The 24,874-nt window shown below is 38.4% G+C and overlaps 1 protein-coding gene across 4 annotated transcripts in view; it reads right to left on the bottom strand.

Moving 5' to 3' along the window:
• Positions 1 to 24,874, bottom strand: part of TOX (thymocyte selection associated high mobility group box) — a 305,173-nt gene that overhangs the window by 47,978 nt on the left and 232,321 nt on the right. For all 4 annotated transcript variants that reach the window (XM_021089342.1, XM_021089343.1, XM_021089344.1 and 1 more), the window contains one exon: positions 3,842 to 4,123. In XM_021089342.1, coding sequence (XP_020945001.1) covers positions 3,842 to 4,123 — 282 coding nt within the window. The remainder of the gene's footprint in view (positions 1 to 3,841; positions 4,124 to 24,874) is intronic.

The raw sequence follows: 24,874 nt of genomic DNA, 5'->3' as shown, positions 1-24,874 counted from the left end.
TTCATTAAATTACATTTAGTTTAAATGTAATTTAAATGTTAAATGTTTATAAATAAACAACAGTAATGACTCTTCCTATATAAATTGAAAGGAGTAAGAGAAAGAGTACAGAAGTTCCAGTCTTAACTTAGGAAATAATGGAATGAGAAAAGTGAGAAGAATCTTAGGAAGGTAAGAAAGAGAAAGAAACATAGAACATATGTGGGACAAATAGAAAGCAACATACTTAAATGCAGAAATAAACCCAAATATTTTAGTACTTACATGGAATATAAGTCAGTTTTATCTGAAAGTGAAAGATTATCTAATTATATACCACTAGACAAGAAACACATATAAAACTTAAGGATACTTACAGCAGAAAAGTTGAAAGTAACAGGATGGCAAAATATATACTGTGATTCTTAGCCCATAATTTCCTTCAAAGGAAAACTGTGCTAAAAAATACAGCTGTAATGCCAGATACTTTAAGTGTCTTAAAGAATCTGCTACATTACACGTGCTGGATTACAGGCTTGGAACCACAAGCTACTCGAGTTTATATTTCTTTGATGTTTGACTGTATGTCTAGTTTATGACTTCAGGCTGTCAGCACAGCTCCACAGCAATCAGAACCATGGGGAGTGTTTATAAGGTGATAATTTATTTTACTGATGTATTTACAATATTTCTCTGTGTCAAAACAAAGTTATTTCATTTAATTGTTCAATTAGATAAACTGGAATTAATATGCAATTGCTTAAGAGCACAAAGCGTTAAGAGGGAAGCCTTTCTAAAGGTTTCTTTTTTAGGTGTGAGACTAAATATTCTTTTTTTTAGTTCTCTTGTTAGGGAAATGATCTAAATGATCCTTTGACTTAATGCTACTTTACGTTTCACTGGAGCTCTTGCAGTACAACATCCCACATAAATCCTGCTCATATATGAAGGAAAAATTCCAGTTTAGTCATTAGCTGGGATGAAGAATCCTTGAACATTTTCAGAGGATTTTTTTTAGCCATTCAATAAATATAAGCTGAATACATGGATAGGAGGCTTTTGAACTGGAGGGAAGCTAGAGACCAGCACGTAGAGCTGGAATGGAAGGGTGGGTTTTGTTGAGATGGAAAATGCACTTTAACTAAACATAAACTTGAGAATGTTTGTGTAGACCAAAAGCCATTTTAATGAGGGCATTCTTGAGAAATCCATTCCTAAGCCTTCAGACATAGCTTATTCAAGAACATACAACTACAGAGGACAAATTCCACTACACAATGCTTACACAATCACTAATAATGAGCTATAAATTATTTTAGGATATGGATGTGGAGTGATTGGATAGGATACCCACTGGCAAGGTTTCATACCTGGAAACTCAGAGCACACAAATTCATGCCTTAGGAAAATTATAAGATATGGACCTTATGCATTAATTAAAAAATGGCAGAATTTGTTAATACTAATTCTATGAATTTCTGGTTTCTACTTGGTCTGTACTCATGTAAGTTGAAGAGTATAGAAAATGCTACTGTAAGTACGAATAATCTTGCATAAAATTTACTGTCAGAAAACATTACTAATTTTTCATTAATTTCCTGAAATGTCAGCAATAAATACTGATAAAGATATAATCCAGATGCAGAAATTGATCTTTACTATGAGTAGAACATTAATCTTTCCCTTTGCAATACAGTACATATCACCTGTGTTTAGGAACTTAACTGGAATTATCCATGCATAATCTGATATCCAAATCACTGGCCACATATTCTTGGTGTTCACATTTATACTCACTGGCTGGTGGTACCATTAGAGTAATACACATTTTCTTAAAAATGTATTTTGCCCTCTAAATGATCAGCTAAAGGTTAGGCTTTCACTGTCCCAATAAATAATGTCTGTAATATCAGTCTCCTCCTCCTTTTTCACTTTCCCTCCTGAGAGGCTGGCTCGCTGACAGGGAGGGACTGCAAGGCAGGGGATGAGCCAGGATGCTGCTACCTAACTGTGTGGCTGTGCCAGATGGCTCCCGGGGTTTGGTTCAGCGGGGACGGTAAGCCAGCAGACATGGAAAAGACTGAAGGAAGAAGTTTATACTCATACAAACCTGGAAACAGGAAGGCTGCCATGTGCCATGCAGGGTGGTAAGGAGCAGAGACTGGGAGAGGGCAGAGAGTGGCCTGGCACCTCTACTGGGGTTTTCCTGGGGAGGGAACGGGCCAGGCAGGGTAGGTATGCTGAGTGAGCTTACGACTCCAGTGTTTGGACAATTTCAGAGGGCTCTGGCCTATAGAGGTGATCCCGAGTGGTCCATATCTGGTCCTGAGGGAATTTAAGGCAGGGGGAGTGTTGGCGTGGTCTGTGAGAGCTCCATAAAGGAGAAGACTGGGGTGTGGGCTCTGCACTGGCTGGTGCTGATCAGTTATGTGCTCATGGGGAGTCATTCACTATCTCTAGGAATTAACTATCCTGCTAGTCTTCCCAGGATCAAGACCCTAAATGCCAGAGTATCGAGAATACCGAAAATAATGAAATATAGTCCATATAGCAGCTCTGTCTTTGTCATCAGGCTAAATAAATCTATGTGTCACTATTCATTTGGATTAAAAAAAATCAGTGTAGCTAGATATTGGAAAGTTAGCAATAGAGATCAGAATCCCAGGGTACTGCCTTTTGTTTCCCCAAAACAAAATTCTCACAAAAGTGAAGAGAAAACAAAAGGCTGACACAAGTGACAATTCATTAATGAAATATAAAAAAGAGGAGGAGAGGAAGTACACATGTAGCTGCTGTGTTTTTCATGGTAACCAGGCACAAGAGTCCTCATTGGGACAAATTTGGAAGATGCTGGACTGATTACCAAGGCAATAAGAAGATGATTTTGATGTTCTTAAGTGAGACTGTACTTGGTTATGGCAGTCATTTGAAAGAGCTGCCTTGAATACTTCAAAGAACTATCTTTTGCGGCTAATTTTTTAAATTAAGGGCAATTAAGACCCATCTTTTTATACAGATAACTTAACACGATGCAGACAGATAGACAGATATACTGGCATGGGGTTAACAAAAAGGAAGCACCACTGGTGACACACATAGACAAGCATATTAACAAAAGGGAGGTAAATGAAACACCCAGGTTTCTGCTTCTAGAAGGGAGTCATCTAGTATCCCTGACCCTTCCTTTCTTCATCCTCAGGATGAACTGCTTGATCATACACACACACACACACGGCCATCAATACAACCCTGGGGTGTTGCCTTCTTAATTTTTTGAGTGAGTGGTGAATTAAACTTGATTTTGGACGTTGAGTCCTACAAGATTTATTCTCCCTTACTCACCATGTAGACCGTATACTGTGTGGGTGAAACCAACTTTTATGCTTTGTACACCTGCACTTAGAGACTTGTTAGGGGAGTTCCCATTGTGGCTCAGCAGTAACTAATCTGATTAGTATCTGTGAGGATGCTGGTTCGATCCCTGGCCTTGGTCAGTGGGTTAAGGATCCAGTGTTGCTGTGAGCTGTGGTGCAGGTTGCAGATGTGGCTTAGATCTGGCATTGCTATGCCCTGTGGTGTAGGTCGCAGATGTGGCTCTGATTCAACCCTTAGCCTGGTAACTTCCATATGCTGCAGGTGTGGCCCTAAAAAAAAGGGAAAAACATAAACTAAATAAAGGACTTGTTAGGGCCTTAAGAATGTAACTGATCAAGCAGGCGATTCCATCCATTCAGCCCCCCACCAATGCTTCTCATTTGGATGATATAAACTGGCACCCACCAGAGGTCACAGAATGTACCAAAGAACAGTTTTTTTAGGCAACAAGCATTTCCTGCAGGTCCTAAAAGTTGCCTAGTCATACCTTAGAGGTCTCATCACCTTCATCTTCGTGCACAGAACTGGATGGTGAAGGAGTGGCAGACTTGCTTCCTGGAGGAGAAGGTGAGCTGTGGGGGACATTGCTTCCTGCCATGTTCAAGCCCAGCTGAGCGCTTAGCTGGGACTGGTTGATGGTGGTCAGCTGGCCGTGCTGCATCATTCCTGCCTGCTGCCTGATGTCTGCAGGCTGGCCCCTTGGTCTCATGGTTGCCATTGTAGGATGGGAGCTATACTGAGTTCCTTCTGGGTTCCGTATATCTTGCATCTACAAAAAAATGGATAGGATAATTTTTTATAAAACTTGTCTTTGGAAACATTAAAAAAAATTCCCTAGACTTTACAAATCCTGTAGGATGCCCTGCTAAACTATGTACATTTCTACTCTCTGCCAAGAGGAGAAAAATCCTAACTGTTTAGGGGAGAATATCACCCTAAAGGTACTGTTACTAAAAGCATAGAATCTGAGATTCAGTCAACATCACATTTCATTACTCAAGGCTTGGTTAATTATATTCACAGTCCTTCTTAACTAAATGCAAACACATATCATTAAGAGATATTTATGGTATAAGTTTTAAAATGTTGATGCTTATTAGAGTGTCAATATTATATAATTATTAGTGATTACAGATTCACAGTAATTCATGAAACCCTATTTCTTTGATTCTCATCATTTAAGAAAGATTGTGAAAGTTAAGCATACTGTAGTTCTCAGTTTAATTCTATATAGGCTAGTATTAGTCAAATGATCTATTAACGTTCTGACTCAGAACATTTATAGGCTAGTATTAACCAATTGATTAATTGACTATTGAAATGGTTTGACTACACAGTCAGATTTGAAAGTAAAGCTCTAAAGTTGCAAGGTCACCATATTAATCCATTATGCTATCTGGGTCACTGCTTTTTAGCCTTAATGAGACTCACTCTTATAATTCAAGCAATGAATTTCGTCTCTGCAAGGATTAGAATTAAAAGCATTGGAGGATGAAGCTCTCAACGTATCTAAAGGTCAAATGTGTTGTGTAAGAGGAGTGTGGTGGATTTCACTTGTTTCTCTGGCATTTTCAAACTTAAAGGGGAATATTTTGTGGTGTTACAGAAGTGGCTCAGTTTTGTTCACTCTGAGGGGGGCTTGGGGAATTCATGGAGGTAGAGGGTTTATAAAATAAGAGAGAAAAAGAAACAAATGGGAAAAAAAAGAAGGCAGTTATGGTTAAAGCTATATTTTGGAATGGAAAAACTAAAATTTATAATGTGATCTTTCTCTGATTCATTAAAAAAAAATCCCATTGAGTGTCAGAATGCCTAGTAATCACCCATATGCAAATGTTACTGTGACATGGAAACACTGTAAAGGTCGATTAAGTAACTTAGTCATAGGATTTTTTTTTTTCTGGTCATAAAATCAATTTCTACCAATGCTCCGGAGTCATTTTACCAACCTGGTCAGACCATCTGAAACTGGAGTTGTGACTGAAGAGGTGTCTGCCTGTGTTCTCTGTATTAGGTTTACTGTCTCCACCACAAGGCTTCATATTAGGCAATACATCTCTCGCCAAAGATATATTGGTTGGGTCCATGCTTTTGTACCCATTGCTTTCCGAGTTCAAATCAACGTTTTTTTCCCCATAATTTAAACTGTATTCCTCCAGTCCTTCAAAAGTAGCTCCCAGTTCTTTCTATGAAGTCCCTTCCTCATTAAGCAGGGATTACTATTCAGTGATACATGTTAAAGCGGCAGAGGCCCTAGGGACACGTTTCCAGTCTATGGAGGAGGAGACTGAGGGGTTTGGAATGTCTGTTGAATAAATACATAATCTAATGAATAAGATCCAGAGAGCTTAAATGACTTCCCCAAACCACAGCATTAGAGTTAAAATCTACCTCTCGCAATTCAGTCGTTGATAGTTCCTAGTGTACTAAGCAGCTGATCCAGCATTTTACAAATCCCACAGTTGTAGTTAATTAAAGATAATCGAAAACACCTTGTCCAATATCGTCTACCCAAACCGATGGTTTTTAACTAGCCCATTCATGTTGCCTCCACCCACATATACTAAAATAGTTTTTGCTCCTGCTTAACTGTTGATATAACTTTTATTATCTGATCTTCCCTATGAAATAATACTAGCTTTCACAGATATCCATAAAGTTGTGCCACTGAGTCTTTTTAGGCATACTGCCCAATGTCCTGAAGCCCTCTTGTGGTTTTTCTTTTCCTTTTTGCTTTTTAGGGCCCTGCCCATGGCATATGGAGGTTCCCAGGTTAGGGGTCGAATCAGAACTACAGCTGCCTGCTACACCACAGCCACAGCAACTTGGGATCCCAGTCACGTCTGCGACCCACACCACAGCTCACAGCAACGCTGGATCCTTAACCCAATGGGCGAGGCCAGTGATCAAACCTGCAACCTCTTGGTTCCTAGTTGGATTCATTTCCCCTGTACCATGATGGGAATTCTCCTCTTGTGGTTTTTCTTAGACTCTTAGCATGTAGAACAGGTGTGGGCACAGAGTGATGGATGCTTGCAAACGGGGACTGTCCTATACAGGGCAGCTCCCTCTCTCAACTCTGCACCAAATAAAGCACTCAAGTGCATGACCTCTGTTTTTCTTCTTGGCTGTGCCGGTGGCATGTGGGAGTTCCCCGGATAGGGATCGAACCTGCACCTCAGCAGCAACCCAGGCTGCTGCAGTGACAATGCCTAATCCTTAAACCACTGAGCCGCAAGAGAACTCCAGAGTTCTCAGATTTATGACTACAAATCTCACTTCATAGCACCTATCTTTCCACAACTTGTAATCTTTTGGATTGTTTTCTCAAGCTAATTAATGTTGTGGATACAACTCTGAGTTATAAAATTTGTATTTCCATGTTGGTAATATCAGTAGAAGGAGGTTGGCATGGAGGAAGCGGGTAATGACTCAATCTGGGTAAGGACAGTGAAGTATTCAACAGGGTACCACTTTTTCAACAGACTCATCATTAGTTCAAAATATCATGTCACCAATGGTGTTAGGCCAGGCAGACAGCAGCTTTAACACCGAATCCAAGAACAAGTGTCCTGTGTAGAGGGTGGCAAGCACAAATTAGAGCGTGTACTCATCTCCTTAGCCCTCAGCACACTTAGAAATAGATCTTAACACCCATGGTGACAGTTCTGAATTAGGAGGTTTTCCATTTCACCTTGCTTTCAGTATTAATCACCGTCTAATGTATAATACGGAGCAAATTAAACTGGAAGGAGTCTGATTACTGAAAACTAAGAATAATTAGTTAGCTCACGAAAGCAAGCAAACATTTTGATTACTGGTTTCCTTCTAGAAATATAGTGACTGACTATAGGTCTTAATGTCAAATACAAACCTCTAACTTTCAAAATATTATTTCCCATTGCTTTCCAGTATTTTTAACTTATCCTGAATAATTCACTTACGTTAACTGCTGTTCTAATTCCTCTCAGCTCCTTCATTGACTTCTATTCTTCCTACGACTTTCTACCCTTAAATGATTCCCAACATTGTGTTTCTTTAAAAAAAATTTTTTAAGGCCACCCTCACAGCATATGGAGGTTCCCAGGCTGAGTCCAATCGGGGCTACAGCTGCTGGCCTACACCACAGCCACAGCAAGCCGTGTCCACGACATACACCACAGCTTGTGGCAATGCCAGATCCTTAACCCACTGAGCGAGGTCCAGGGGTCAAACCCACAACCTCATGGTTCCTAGTCAGATACGTTTCCGATGTGCCACAACGGGAACTCCAACATTCTGTTCTTTGAGTCAGATTTCTTCCATCCAGCTAAGATTCATTATGCTTTTGTTAATGGGGAATGTTCTAAATGAAAATGTACAGCTCTGGCCCAACTCCGGGTCTGACTCTGCTAGACATCTCTACTTGGACATGAAGTTTTCTGAAAACTGAACCAAGTTTTCTTTCTCAAAACTATTGTGCCCAATTTTTCTTGATCTCACCTTCGTCTTCTGTTACCTCTACTCAAAATGTTGTAGTAATTTTTGGTTCTTTCCTTTCCTTTCAAATTTTTATTGAAATATAATGTATTGATTTACAATGCTGTGTTAGTTTCAGGTGTACAGTAAGGTGATTCAGTTATATATGAATACATACATTCTTTTCTATATTCTCTTCCATTATAGGTTACTACAAGATAACGAGTATAGTTCTTTGTGCTATACAGTGGGTCTTTGTTAGTTATCTACTTGGTTCTTTCCTTTTCCATCAAACTCCTGTGAGTTCCACTGAGTCTACTCTGAAATACCCCTTCATATGCCCTTCTTCTCACTCCCAGGCCGTTCTCGTGTTTCAGGCCTTGGTTATCTCCCCACTTGCAGGAGCTACTGAACTAAAAAGAATGTCTTCACATCCACCCTGAAGAGTAATGTAATACTAATCTTCATGAGCCAAAGATGACAAAACTTTACATCACGAAAGATTCCAGATAAACTTTATTCCTTATAACTGTCCTTCACACACTAGATGGTTCAACCAAACCCAGTTAATTGCTTTTCTTTGTCTCTGTCGCTCTCCCTTGAACATGTGTCTATGCTGCTCTTTCAGCATTCACTTTCTGAGCATTTGCTGTTTGAAATTTTGAAAAACAGTTAAATAAAAACATACTTTGCTCATGATCTGTGGTTTGCACAGAACTCTTACTTACTGAGCCTTATAATTCCCTTTGCAGCAGCCCTGTGGCAATGGCTGTTTGCACAAGCTTACTGGGGATGGTGGAGGTTAAATAGTCTCAGATCGCTCTATCAACAAAGATTAAAGTAGAAATACACTTATTTTACATACCTGTGTTCTTTTCACAACTCCACAATGCCATTACCATATTCCCACATATCCAACCCCTGAATATGTTTTCAAGTCAAGTTCAAAAGTTGGCTCATCTACAAAACTTTAAGAACCTTCTTGTTCTGAACTGCCAAAGCATTCTGCTTATACTTTCTTTGTGGGACACCACTTTTAAATTTCTTATACGTGTTAGGTACTTTAGATGGTCATCTTGATTTGTACATGATTAATGTATTTTTCAATCCTTCTTGAGATCTCTTTTAGTTAAATTAGGTATTCCTAGTATTCAAAAAAGATATTTGCCTAGTCAGTATATAAATGAATAAATGAATACTACAAGTATAAACTGACTTTAATAACCAGTTTGATGATCTTTATTTTTTCCTGGGTACTTCTAGGAAAGTCTCATGTTGAAAAGAAAATATGAAAAATATCTGTGTCCATTAGTGGCTGTACCTTCTGATACTCATGCACTTTTTTTTTTCTTTCCTGTCTTTTTAAGACTGCACCTGTGACATACAGAAGTTCCCAGGCTAAGGGCTGAACTGGAGCTGCAGCTGCTAGCCTATGCCACAGCCACAGCAACGCAGGATCCGAGCCCTGTCTGTGATCTACACCACAGCTCGCAGCAACACTGGATTCTTAACCCATTGAGTGAGGCCAGGGATTGAACAAGAGTCCTCATGAATCCTAGTCGGGTTCGTTACTGCTGAGCCATGATGGGAACTCCTAACACTCTATTTACTTTTGTCCTAAGGGCCAGGCCTCCAGTATTCAGCTGTGTAGCCAAAAAGCTGGCTAACAGAGGGAACTGTCTCCTTCCTTTGCAGCTCTGTATGGCCACTGCATCCATATTTTGGCTAACGAAATATAAGTGAAAGTACTGTGTGGTACTTCCAAGAAATCTCCTTGAAGAACGAGTTTTCTGTGGGCTAAAATGTGGGTGTGGTGGTGAGAGCTCAGGAAAATGTCTTAGACCATGAGGCAGCACCCTTAGGATGTAGGAGGCACAAAAAAGAAGCCCAAGTTTCTGATTATCATGGAACCAGCAGACCTTGGGCCTTTACTGTGAGGGTCTTCCACGTGAAAGAGAAGAAAATGTCTTTTTTAGTCATTCTGAGATTCCTGTTACATGCAGCGGAATTTAATCTTGACTGATACACCCTAACAGATAGTAAACTCAAAAAAAGCAGGGATGGGATCCACTTTGTTCACCACAGTAGCCCTAGTGTCTAGTACAGATCCTAGTACACAGTAGGTACTCAACACATATGTTTTGAATTCCATTGAATAGATGCTCAGGTACATTTAGGATTGATGACTGGATTCATATAAATAGTAATACAAAATCCTTGATCTCTTGGGAACTCTATTTGCTGACGTCTCAGGACTCAAATGTCTCAAGGCACTTTTTTTTTTCTTTTTTCTTTTTTTTGCTTTTTAGGGCCACACCTGCGCCATATGGAAGTTCCCAGGCTAGGGGTCGAATCAGAGCTGTAGCTGCTGGCCTACACAACACGGTATCTGAGCTGCATCTGCAGCCTACACCACAGCTCATGGCAATACTGGATCCTTAACCCACTGAGCGAGGCCAGGGATCGAACCCACATCCTCATGGATCCTACTCGGGTTCGTTACCTGCTGAACCATGACGGACTTCTCAAGGCACTTTCTAATGTGTGTGTGTGTCTTATTTTGTTTATTTCAAGCCCAGTGAACTTCGTTTTCTTCTTGGCTAAAAGTCCTGCATGTTGTTGACATTTTAGTTTTGAATGGCTCTTAATATTTATCTCCCCATTGGGGAAACTCAATCCATTCAAAATGGGTGCTAGATTTAACTTTATTGAAAACCAGAATGGTTTCCTTAAACTTTACAGATTGTCGTTCAGCACTAATATTGTTATTTAATTACGGGAGCGAAAAAAATGTCAATTAAAGTAATGGAGTAGGATTATGATGATGAAGAGAAGATTTCAATTGAGTTCTTTTTTCCATTAACAGAAAGCAAAAGCTCAGTTAAAATCAGTTAGGAAACCAAAGCAGATATCTTATGTTCTCCCTCCGGACCTGCCTTGTAATCCACAGCCTGATGCTAATACCATGTTTCTTTCTCCCCTGGCCCAGGACCTACAGCCTAAGACCATCAGGCTGAGAACAGAGCTCAAGCGGCAAACTTCGGGCAAAATGTTTGATTTTTTTTCTTTTGTTTTTTTGCCTTTTTAGGGCTGGACCTGTGGCATATCATTTTTAAAAATGAGTAACATTTTGGTATAGCTAATACCAAAAAAAAAAAAAAAAAAAAAAAAACCAACAACAACAAAAAAAACCACCCTTGGAACAATGTTAGTTGTATTAGTTACTAAAGGGCATTAAAATCGTACACTCGAATGGCACAGAACAAATGAAGGCCTGCATCTCAGCATTTAAAATTGTGTGTGTTTCACAATCCTTCAGAGTCTGTTTTCTTCTTTCAAATATCAGTCCAACATGCCAGCCTTGAAAGCTATCATTATCGCTGCCTCTAGCAGACAATCCATATCAAAACAGTTGTACACATAAAACTCTAACGATGTCTTGGCTCTCTCTGCTCTGATCCAGCTGTTTGAGTGAATAGCAGTTGGTGAACAGAGCCTGGAACACGGGGAGCCCCGAGGCCTTATTTGCTAATGTGGCTTACCAGCTGCTGCTTTCTGTGGGCTTTGCAGGCGAGGCCTGGACATTTGCCAGTTGCAGCAGGAACAAGAGAACGTGAGGAATCTCTGAAGCCCTTCCATTTACCCCTGTCTGTCAGCATTTGACACCCTTTGCTGTGGAGTGCTTTTCCCAGGGCTATGCAGAGACCCTGCTGGCATAGGCTGTGACAAGTGCCTACTCTCGGCCCCTTTCATACACACTATCAAACACACACCGTCCTTGGCATCTGAAGAAAAACTTGAGCCTTGCTCTTGGTACTCCACCAGCCTTGCATGATTAATCAGGCCAGGAAGGCTAAGCAGCTCCATTTTTCTTAGGAATAATACACTCTAAGAGGCTATGAGAAGAATGTAAATGTTGATATTATTTAAGTCCCCAATTTGATTACATATTTTTGGCAGGGATTCAATTAATATGTAAATGTATACACCCGAACAAATGCATGGATAAATTTAATAATCAAATTTTATTTATTATTTTCCTAAATGAATTTCCGAGAGAGCTAAATTATGTTGTCCAAACACATTAAATAAATCATTTCTACGTGATCTCTTTGTGTGATATATTTATTACCTAAAAATGTGTATTTTAAGTAAAACTGAACATTTTTCCCTATTAGAGATTTGACTTTGAAGACTGATATTTAATGTCAAAGGAGGAGAAATCTGGAAAATACACATGCAGAGCACATGCTATATTTTTAACAATTAGAAAACATACAGTTTGAGAGAAAGGTTAGATATTTTTATGAAAATGTATTTTATGTTTAATATTTGATCAAAAAACTTGATGGCAACTCTGAAGTTCCAAAAACAAAACTGTTTTTGAATTTAACATTTGGAGTCTACTTTTTTTCCAAAGACAATATGAACAAACAGGGTTTACCATGCACTAAAATGGAATATTTGTAGATTAGTAAAGACTGTTATCATAAAGCTAATTATTACCACAAAGCAAGAACTCTGGAGAACAATTCATTAGATATTTATTTGCCAAATGGCCAGACATAGTGCTCTCTAGGACTACCATTCGGAAGACTAAAACCACCTCAAAAACCAAACACTCATGCCCCCATGAACTGCCATTAACCACCTGCCCATCTTTCTCCCTCAAGCTGGAGTCTACTCCTCCTTGTAGCCTCTGCCATGAATTGGGACCTTTATTACTCAAGAGATTTGATATGTTGGAGGAAAATGTCATTGAAAGTTTTAAACATCATGGCTAAAAATTATACTGGCTAACATCATTTCAAAGTTTTAATTAACTTCAAAAATTATATTTTAATTAGTTAAGTTTCTGTCTGCTCTCTCAGGGATGAACCAAAGATCAAATGTTGAAGATAGAAAGCCACCAAGGGAGGGAGGACCCCAACCTCTGAATGTCCTCAATGTCCTTGTCAGGTCCTGACCCTCCTTGTTAGAACTATTTTCTGCTACATTCTCTGGATCCAGAAAGAAACATCTTAGTTGCCATAGTGTATGCATCTGGATTCATTTTTATAAACTGGAAAAGCAATTCTACATCATTTTATTTGATCTCTGTTTCTAGGTTGGAGGCTGTGGGCTATGGTGGAGGGAACCCTGCTTGTGACATCATCAGACCAGCTCTGATTCTACTGAGTTGTCTTCCTTTCATTTTCCACCTCTGAAAATAGGTGGATAACAATTTTTCAACAACAAATATTTACTGAGTGTTTTTTCTGCGCCAGGCATTGCTTTCGGTACCAGGTAAACAGCAGTGAGCAAGCACGCTGAAGTCCCTCCCTTATGCAGCTCACTTTCTGGCAGGGGAAACAGACAATAGATAAATAAGTGTTAGATGTAGCTTGTTGGATAATGGCAAGTTTTGAAGAGAGCAATGGGAGAGAAATGTCCCTGACCTAAAATCCTTGCTTTCAAGTGCAATTGTAAAGATTACCTCGAATAAAAACTGAGAAGCTCCTTTGCCAAATATAAACTTATTTTGTGGTTGTTGTGCATATGCAGTACCTTTTGTGGAAGAGGCTGAGGTTTAGCTTTTGTTATCAACCTTGGGTCACTTTCCCTGACTAGTTCTAGGTCATGGTGAGTCACTGACATTGTTGTGACCAAGCTTTCTGGCAAAAAGCTTGCTTCCGTGGAGACCTTCCCTCGGATAAGCTGGGCAGCTCATGTCACACAACACAGGGGGTCACTGTGAGAAAGGAAATAGTGCAGATAAAGGCTGAACTTATAACCCAGATTTTAATAGGTTCCTGATCAAGGCTAAAAGGCTAATTGGTAGATACAAGCTTCAAAAAATCTGAATGGATGAAAATATGCTGCAGTTCATACCATTTTCTCCCCAAACTCTGTACAAGTAACCTCCTCTGTGGATCATGATCATGGCCAGGAGGTTATGGGGTAGAGTGATGCCTTCTAACTGCACAGCTGGAAAGATGTTTTTAAACCCAGATTGAGGCACTCGGGTTTGACTGCTTCATGCCAACACTATTTGTGTCTTGCTGCTATTGTTAAACTATCATCATTTCAGTATTGCCAGGCTTTGACTGCACTTCAGGCAGCCCTTGAATGGGTTCCTCTATTCAGGGCAACTAAGGGAAACATGCAAATGTACAACAGGCCAGCTTGACTCTAAATCGGCAAGGAGTATCTCTCGTAATTCCCATTAATGGCAGGAGAGGAAGGCTCATGAACTGAAATTTCTGCCTTACCTTTAAGGGTTTAGGAGGACCATCTGGTCCACCCTCTGGTCCCCCAAACACCTGAATGACTGGTTCTTACAAACTTGTTCACCTCTGGTAATAGGAGGCTATGAGTCTGTTTAGGGGCTATGTGTGATTAGAATCAGTGAAGCCCTTTATTTGTATAGATCATGTTTTCACATCTGCACTACAAAGTGTAGGCAGTGCTTTGTTTATGGGGCTATAATCTTATATAACGTGTATTCAAACATGCTAATTCACATTTCCCCCGCTTTGATGTTCTCAGAGAAGGGACTGAATAATGTGCCTTATTTTCAGAATTCTTTCAAAGGACTGTGTGTGTTGAAACAAAAAGGACGGATTGGAAGGATAGGTGATAAGAAAACTGGGAAACGCTACCAGACATGCCTATGGGGAGTTGTGGTTTACCTGAGAAAACTTGCTCTGTATATTTACAGTATCACAAGCCCACTGAAATGGTTTTTTATACTATGTTTAAACCTGAAAATTTAACGAATTCCGTATTTTCCACTGGAATGTTAATGGGATGCTGGTAAAATTGGAGACGTCAAGTGGAAGACTGACTTCTTAATGTCAGTTCAGAAAAGTGATATTTAGGATCATCTAGAGGCTCTTAAATCATTAGATACACATGACATTCCCTTACTTAAAAGTACATCTCAAGAAGCAAAATTAAAACCTTACATTCTGCTTGGCCCAGATAGCTTCCCTATGAAGAATATTTGTAGGTTTCCAACTTATTGGGGACTTGAAGAAAAGCACAATTTTAAATTAGTATGTTATGGAAATCTTCCAAAAATCCTTTTAATAATATATTATAAAACATTAAAATAGCATGAAACCAAGATAGGAAAAGGCTGGAAATCCTCTCCTATTGAGTATAATATTAATAACCTGGTAAAATCAGGCTAGGAAAATTACAATGTCTTTTAGTTCCTTTAAAGTGTCTGACTTGGTAAGTGACCTTAAGCTCCTTTAAAACAATTAAAAGATTCAAATATTTGTCTGCCAAAATTTTATAGCATGTTAGATAATGGTACGAATGTAGTTATATACAGTCCCTATATTTCTGGGTATACCTAATTCAGTTAATATTAACATTACTCACTCATTTATGCTTTTATAATCTTTGAGTCATATAAGGTCAAGGTCTCAAAACCAATCATAAAACTACTGACTGCTATTCACGCTAATATAATAACCCTTTTTTTAAAACAAATGCCAATAAATTTCATTATAAAAAGTTATTAAAAGGGTTAAAAACCTATTAAATGTCAAAGAATTTGCCTGACTCAAACTTCTAATAAAGAAAGAGAATAGGCTTTCTTTTTGAATTATTTAAATCTTTACTGACTGTGCATTGAACCATGAAATTAGAAAAGTGTTATTAGAAGTGTTCTCTGGTTTTTATAAAAGTTGGAGCCCAGAATGTATCAAGCCAAGTCTTTAACTAGACTAGTTAAAGCAGTAGGTTTTTAATCCCAAATACATGGCTTCTACTGATATAAAGGTCATAATTAAAACTCTATCCTGTAACTTGACGATAATAAAATTATTACTACAGAAGCACACATGTTCATTTAAAATATATGAGCTACATGTTCCAATTTTAATTTGGACAAATATCTCCAATTTTTTCGATCTTTCAATGTCCACTAACACAGACCCACTTAACCAATAATTAGGTTTTAATGGTGGCTAATTTTGAAGCACTAAAGTTAAGAATTTGAATTCTCTATCATCTATAAGTTTAACATCTACCAAATATATGGTGAAATTAGATAATTATGGCACAAAGAGTTAAAAAAGCCCACAATTCTGCATGATCATAACCCCGGGTGATGATGGCATAAAATAAATTTGAGTATCCGTTATGAAATATAGCAAGTACTCCTTTCACAGTTTAAATCTATTACTCTGGGAAACTACATTTAGCACAACCCATTTGAACTGGCCTACACCTAACAAGCAGCTAACTATCCACAGATCAGTCTTCCCCACTGCTCACTGTCAGCTTTTGGTAACCGTGGTTTTAAGGTTTTTTTTTTTTTTTTTAATAACATCTAATACTTGTTGGTCCCACCTTATACACTAAAAACAGTGCTAAGAAGCTGATATTCATTGCCCTACTTAACCCTCAAAACAACAAGGCGAGAGCATCATGCCCATAAAGAACCAAAGAGGGGATTCTTCAGTTATGTAAGTAAATGGACCAGGTAGACTGTCTCAGGCTGCATATCTGACCATGTGTCTGACCTGATGTCTTTAGGGGTCCTTTTAACAAAAGATGGGAAAAGCCTGATGCAGCTAGAACCTCGAATGACTGATTTTAATGCACTGATTCCTTGGAAAGGGAATTCAATTTGAAATATTTTCATGCACATTTACTCTGTGCCTGGTACTACTAAAGGCCCTAGGGGAAATAAAGACAGTTCTGTCCCTGTGCTTGATGAGCTCCCATGGTAGGGAGACATACTCTTACACAAGTCAGAGGGGATTAATTCCTGAAACCAAAAATACACTACCACAGATCTGCAGAGGAAGGAGTGTGACTTCCAAAGCAAGGGACTGATGGTTGACAGATGGTTCTGAAACGTGCAAATGATGCTGCAGCAATGACTTCATCTGCCTTGCACTGACACTGCAGTGAGCATCACTGAGAATTAAGAGTGCTTTTCAACATAGGAAGACATGGAAAATGGAAATAAGCAGAATTTACCTCGGGAGGCTATTTCATTGACACTAGACACACTATCTGATTGTTGGAGGGTGATCATATCTGCTGTATTTTCATGGAAGTAATGATTTGTTTAAGGTAATACGAGATAAAACTAAACAAAAATGAAATAATTTTGTGTTTTTTTCCACTAAAGGATGATTTTTAAAACTTAAAAATTCAATGCACAATCAAATCATATTTTTAAGAAGTGTGACTGAGAGCAATCCGATAGTTTGATTCTGTTTGGGAATTAGCAATTTGACTTTCAAATGTTTTATCTTCTGAATCTTAGGATGCCTAGAGACTTAGCCTGTAGTTTTAAGACCATAAGTCGGACTATATTCTCAAGTATCAATCTGTCCTAACTGGAAGAAGCCAATAAAACATACTAACATTTGATGCTTAAGCAGAGATCAGTTTATCAGTCCTCAAATATGGGCCTAAAGTTTGAAAAATAACTTGGGATTTTTTCACAGGGTCCTAAAAAATATTTATGGGCACATGAACACCAGCCATTTTATCTGGATCTTGACAACATTCATTTCATTAACTAAAAATGTTGCCACATAAATTATGCTTTCATGGAACAAATGATGTAAGCATTTTGATCAAAACCTTTCTTTCTATTGCTCCACTTGTCAATCAGAGCCATTTACTTGTTAGTGACGTATGTTACCCAGAAAGAAGAAAGAAGCAAATCACTCTGTGAAAGGAGGCAAGCATATAAGTCTTTCTGTGGATCTAGGTTGGGCTCTTGGAGACAAAAAGGAAAAGTACAAGGAGCATAAAACACATTCCATGGGGGGAATGAGCTCTGAGTGGACATCATTTGCTTAAAAAAATTTCCTTTCTCTTTAACAGTAAAAGGCTAAATGGATGCTTGATGGGTTTATGAGAGCTGGTATCAGGAGCTCTGAATGGGAAAGAAGTGCTTTCTACAAATTACATTCAATTTTTGATGAAGACACTTTTTCCACCTGATTAATCATTAACTGGCATGTCTCCCACTTGTTCTCCCTGAAGAAGTGCTGGATGGCTGGGACACTGGGGAGCTGTTGACCTTGAAGCACAGTAACGGGGGACCCAATGGAAGCTTTTAAGATGGTCTGCAGAGGGTTCACGCACAGGAGGGTGATGGACCCGTGTGTTGACGGTAATGGCTCCGATGTGGTGCTGCCCTGACAGGAACACTGTCTTAGGATAAGATTTCACTTAAATTAGCAGCAACTCTGAATAGTCATGCCCATATCTAGGTAACATTAATTTCAGTAAAATGTTTAAAAATTCCCAGGAAAGGGGGGGTTCTTTTTAATGTAACATAATGTTTTGGTTTTTTGTTTAATTCTGTTAAAAACTGTTCTAGCTGCCTCTGCCCACTTTTTTTGCTCCAGAAAAAAAGTTCAACAGCTGATTTTAAATGAAATGTAACCCATATTCTTTTTAACCTTGAATCTTGAAGGATTTCAAGAGCATGAATTTTCCTCTCAATAATCATTTTGCAGGTCTGTGGCTGAGGAATGTGGAATAATTGCTTGCTGATCTGTGGACACATCCTTCCTAGCAAACGTTTTTCTGATCTATGAAGTGTTATTTGGCAGAAAGAAAAATAAAATAAAATAAAATAAAATAAAGTAAGCTGAGGAGTTCCCGTCGTGGCGCAGTGGTTAACGAATCCGACTAGGAACCATGAGGTTGCGGGTTCGATCCCTGCCCTTGCTCAGTGGGTCAAGGTTCCGGCGTTGCCGTGAGCTGTGGTGTAGGTCGCAGACGCGGCTCGGATCCTGCGTTGCTGTGGCTCTGGCGTAGGCTGGCAGCTACAGCTCCGATTCGACCCCTAGCCTGGGAACCTCCATATGCCGCAGGAGCGGCCCAAGAAATAGCAAAAAGACCAAAAAAAAAAAAAAAAAAAAAAGTAAGCTGAGAAGTTTTCTTGATTGAACTCTTGTTAACAGCTATCTTCCAGGGGAACTTTTTTTTTTTTAATTAGAAGTTGTACTTTATTATTTTATTACTTTCCCCCTAGATTTTAGTAATAGGATTGAGTTATTATTATTATTTTTTGTCTTTTTTTGCCTTTTCTAGGGCCGCTCCTGTGGCATATGGAGGTTCCCAGGCTAGGGGTCTAATTGGAGCTGTAGCCGCCGGCCTACGCCAGAGCTACAGCAACACCAGATCTGAGCCTCGTCTGCAACCCACACAACAGCTCACAGCAACGATGGATCCCTAACCCACTAAGCAAGGCCAGGGATCGAACCTGCAACCTCATGGTTCCTAGTTGGATTCGTTAACCACTGAGTCATGACGGGAACTCCGGATTGAGTTATTTTAACAATAAAAAGAACCACTATCACCTTAGATAAAGCCTAAAATCCTGTTTTTAGGTTAAATCTGTATCAGAACTACTTAAACAATAAAATCCCACATTGTAAAATAATTTACTTGCATCTAGTTTACAGAGATTTTTGTATGGGAAGGTATGGTGATATTTTCATCAAGCACTGGTTCAAAAGGAAGGCCCGACAAGAACATAGTTCTGGACAATGGAGGGGATAACTTATTTTAAGATTTGCATATTACTAAGCTGATTAACCCTAAACGTGTCAAAGAATGCCAATGAAAATTTAATTGCAACAAAGTAACTAATAAGACCCACTGTTGTATTAGAATTTAATATTGGACATATAAACAACTTTGATGTTTTCTATGCTTAAGTAATGTCATGAGAGAATCTAAACTTCAACATTTCTCCAAAAATATACCCTGCACCCAGAAAAAAACGTTAACTGACAGAACGGCCACTTAGAATAGATTTAGAATCTTACTAATTGGTCAGTTATATATTGATACCTGCAATTCTGCTGTCCCCTTTTCCTCTGATAATAAAATAATCCAAATATCAATGTCAAATAAAGTGGCTTTTAAAAGAATGTTAAATATGTGTGCTACTGCAAGGCAAGGTATTTCTTGCAAGTTATGAAAAATGCACTTTGCTCGTGGGTAAACTGCAGTTTAATGATATGGAAATAAGTTCACAGTTCCTCTGTACTGTATTTACAATTTTGTGTCTAAAACATATTTAATATCTCTACATAATTACATGACCACAGATGACAATCCAATAAATGGCAAAAATCTCAATTACACTGACCAACTGAAGGGAAAGAGAAAAACTTACACCATTAAAGTTTAGAGCCTATTATAAGGGAACAAGAAAGACTATCCAGCAGTTTTTAAATTTAAAACCATCTGATCATTTTTTCTGCATCCTCATTTATAAAAGCTAATGGAATTTTCCAATTACAATCTATTTTCTGTAGGAAAAAAAAATGCTCTTGGAAAAGAGAGAAGTCAGAATCTTTTTAAAGGTGCATTGTATTTTATCTCCTCTTTCACAGGCCAGGGGTATTTTAGTTGAAAACTAGACATATTTATATTTTCATGTTCTTTTTGAAATGAAACAGGCAGATAGCTTTTTTGGGCTTATGCTCCTTCCCTTGTTCCCCCCAAACTTTCACTGGATGCTCACTATGTGTGACAGGCACTCAGGTGCTGGACTGAGGGGGTGGGGGTACTGACAAGGGGGCATCAAGAAGAAGAAGGCTGTCCCCTTCGGTCTCTCAAGGGCATCCTCCTCAGAGAGACTTGCCCTGAGCTGCCTACCAAAGTACAGCACAGTTATCCATCCTTCTCATTGCAGGCATCTTTTTCAGAACATGATCACTATCTACAATTATCCAGGACAGAGCTTTGCAAACTTTTATATGCATGCACATCCCCTGGGGAGCTTCCTAAAATGTGATTCTGACCCAGAGCATCTTGGGAGGGGCCTGAGGTTCAGAGTTTCCAACAAGATCCCAGGTAGTGCCAGTGTGGCTGATATAGAAGCCCAATTTGAGTTGGTGGCAGGACACTAACAGTGTATTCTTGATCGACTTCCCTGAGAGGACTCTGAATTCTGAAGCAGGGTCCTTTGCCAGCCTTGTTTGCTGCCCTTTCTCAGTGCCTGACTTAGGAACCCTGAAGAACTGGGCTCAGGGAGGACCATGAAGGAGTAAACTGAACTGCAGAACCAGTTGGTAAAGCTTCCAGCTCTCCCAGAGCCACCTATCATTTGTGGATCCCTTTGCTGGTTTTCATGCCTGGAGATTATGGTATGGAATTACCAACTGAAGATGGGGCACTTTGACTTGTCTTTTCTGTGGGGTAAATGACGAGAAGGTTATTTCTTGCAGGTCCTGGGTTATTATTAACTGGGGATAAGGAGTGGAGGGACCTCCAGTCACCAAATGTGACAGAGTTCATTGGCTAATATAGGAATAAGCCATGACCCTTAACTTAGTCTTCAAAATTTTTCAAAATACAGGGCAAAACCTTCCTAAAGTAGCCAAAAATTAGTTATTTAGAATTTCCTAACATTAATAACTTAGAAGATGACTAAGTGAAAATAAATTTTATTTAATAAAATAAATAATAAAATTTGTGCAGTTCAGCAAAAGCAGTGTTTAGAGGGAAATTTATACTATTAAATGTACTTATTAGAAAAGGAGAAAGGTCTAAACCAGTACCTTAAACTTTTATCTTAGGAAACCAGAGAAGGAAGAGTAATTTAATTCTACACCTAGCAGAAGGAAAAAAATAATAAAAATTAAAGAGAAATTAATGAAATTGATAACAAAAAAAATAGGAAAAAAAATCAATAAAGCCAAAAGGTGGTTCTTCCAAAAATCATTAAAGTTGATAAACCACTAGTCAGGTTAACTGACAAAAAAAAGAAAGGACACAGATTACCAATATCAGGAATGAAAGAAGAGTCATCACTACTGATCCCAAACACATGAAAGGAAAATGAAGAAATAATATGAAAAACTTGATGCCCACAAATTTGACAATTTTGATGAAATGGAACAATTCCTTGAAATTCAAAAACTACTAAAACTCCTACAAAGGGAAAGAGATAACCTAATAATACCATATCTATCGAAGAAATTATTCAGTAATTAACAACCTTCTGAAAAGAAGACATCAAGCCTAGATTGTTTCTACCAAACATTTAAGAAAGAAAATATATAAATTCTCCATAATATCTCCAAAAATTAGAAGCAGAGGAAACAATGCCCAGCTCATGCTATGAAACCAGAATAATTCTAATGCCAAAACCAGGTAAAAACACTGCAAGGAAACTACAGACCAGTAAGTCTCATGAACATAAATGTAAAAATCCTCTATGAAACATTCATAAATTGAATCTAATAATGTACAAAAAGAATTATATACTCTAAACAAGTAGTACTTATCATAGGTGTGCAAGATTAATTCAAAATTAAAAAATCGATTGATGTAATCCAATACATCAACACACTAAAGAACAAAAATTGCATGATCATATATCAACAGATACAAAAAAATGTGAAAAAGGTAAACACATTAATGATAAAAACCCTTACTTAGCAAAATAGGAATAGGAAGGAACTTCCTTAACTTCATTTAAAATACTTACAAAAACCCTACAGCTAACATCATACTCAATAGTGAGAGACTGGGTGTTTTCCCCCTAAAATCAGAAAAAAGGTAAGGCTGTCTCCTCCTACCACTCCTGTTTCACACTATACTACAAGTCTTAGGTAATGCAGTATGATAGTAAAAGGAAATAAAACAGCTTGGAAAGGAAGAAATAAATTGTCTCAATTTGCAGGTGACATGTTGTCTGTGGAGAAAATCCTACAGAATCAATAACACTAGCAACAAAAACCTCTTGAAAATAACAAGCAAGTATAGTTAAGTATTCAGGATATAATGCTTTCCTATATAATCAACAGTGAAAAATTGGAATTTGAAATTTAAAAAATGCTATTTACAATAGTATTTCAAAAATGAAATGCCTAGGCATAAATGTAGCAAAACACGTATAGCCTCTACGAATAGAAAACTACAGAACACTTGTAAAAAACATCAAAGAAGATCTAAATAAATGGAAAGACATTCTGTGTTCATGGATTAGAAGACTTTTATTTATTTATTTGTTTTGCTTTTTAGGGCCGCACCTGCAGCGTATGGAGGTTCCCAGGCTAGGGGTTGAATTGGAACTACAGGTGCTGGCCTACGCCACAGCCATGGCCCCAGCAACGTAGGATCTGAGCCACATCTGCGAACACCACAGCTCACAGCAATATCAGATCCTTAACCCACCTGGCAAGGCCAGAGATCAAACCTGCAACCTTATGGTTACTAGCCTGATTCATTTCCGCTGCGCCACAACGAGAACTCCACTCAATGTTGTTATGATGTCAGTTTCTGTCAACTTGATCTACAGATTCAACACAATCCCAATCAAATGTTGGCAAGCTATTTCACAGTTATCAATAAACTGGTTCTGGAGTTTATATGAAAAGGTAACAGACCTGGAATAGCCAACATGATGCTGAAGAAGGTGAGCAAAGTTGGAAGACGCACACTGCCTGATTTCAAGACTTTCTTTAAAGCTACAGTAATAAAGTCAGCATGGTTTTGGCAAAAGAATAGACACAGATCAATGGAAAAGAACAAAGAGCTCAGAAATAGACCCATACAAATATAGTTATTGATCTCTGGCAAAAGAACTATGGCAATTCACTGGAGAAATACAGTTTTTTTCAATAAATGATGCTGGAACAATTGAACATATAAAAAAGAAAAGAGAGTACAAGACTTGTCATTCAGTACAAGTGAGAATGTAAAATGGTTCGGCTACTCTGGAAGACAATTTGACAATTTCTTACAAAACTAAAACTAGTCTACAATTTAGTGATTACACTCCTAGGAATTTACCCAACTGATGTGAAAACTTATGTCAACCCAAGAGTCTGCATACTAGTGTTTATAGCAGATTTATTCATAATTACCAAAAAGCTCTTCAATAGGTGAATGGATAAACAAATTTGAGTAATCCATATAATGGAATACTATTCAGTGATAGAAAGAAATGCTCTATCAAGCCATGAAAAGACACAGATGAATCTTACATGCATATTGCTAAGTGAAAGATGCCAGTCCAGAAAAGCTGTAAGTATGTATAATTCCAACTATAGGACATATTGGAAAAAAGCAAAACTAGGTTAACATTAGTTGCCAGGCATTCAGAAGGGAGCAGTAGTTAAAAAGGTAAAACAAAGAAAAAATTTCAGGATAGGGAAACTATTCTGTATGACAATATAATGGTGAATATAAGATGTTAAGCATTTGCCAAAACCCACAGAACTTTACTGCACAAAAAGTAAACCCTAATGTACACAAGTTAATAAATATTTAGGAGGTTGAGGAGTCCCAGGGTGAAACGCATAACGTGACAAAAGGATCTTAATGGATTGTAAATATGTGAAACAGTCTCATTAAAGGAGATGGGTAATAAGTTACTGACCTGTGTGACTTTGGAAATGAATCCAGAAGACTAAAGGTAAAGGAATTGTGTATAAACACTGTATCTCACTCGATAAAGTTGTTAACTCACAAGAGTACTGAGTTAATATTTCTAATACCATGGCACATGTTTCCTGGAATGAATGATGATGAAGTAATGGACAGTGGGTGGCGGTGTTCAGGTTTCTCACTATTGATGGAGAGGTTACAGATAAGAAAGGGCACAAGGCTATATGGCAGTGGATTGTAACTGAAGACATCAGCATGAATTAGTATTCAGCTTAAAATAGACACAGGTGGTTACCTATAGAAGTCTTTAAAGTTGTGCGTATGTAACAGGTTAGTACTCATACACATATCACCCCACTCTGTCAGTTGAGAGGTCCTAGGAGCAATGAGCCCCCTGGAGCAGTGGGTAAACCTGGAGCCCAGAACTTAGTTTCTGATACCATTCTCTGAACAAAAGGAAATAAGGCTTCTCAGAGAAATAGCCGGTTCTAGGACAGGAACAAAAAATATACAAGAGGAGTCTGGAGTATATTGCAGTAACAAAAATTAAATGTTCAAAATGCAAAAGCAACCCCCTCCATACATATACACACAATGATGGAGATTTGCCAGAGAAATGCAAGAGCCAACTGGAAGAGCGCCGCAAAACCAAAGCTGGAATAATTTGAGATAGATAGAC

The sequence above is a fragment of the Sus scrofa genome, chromosome 4 (assembly GCF_000003025.6).
Source record: "Sus scrofa isolate TJ Tabasco breed Duroc chromosome 4, Sscrofa11.1, whole genome shotgun sequence".
Taxonomy (NCBI): Eukaryota; Metazoa; Chordata; class Mammalia; order Artiodactyla; family Suidae; genus Sus; species Sus scrofa.
Note: the sequence above shows the minus strand (reverse complement) of the source record. Positions and strands in the feature narration are given on the sequence as shown.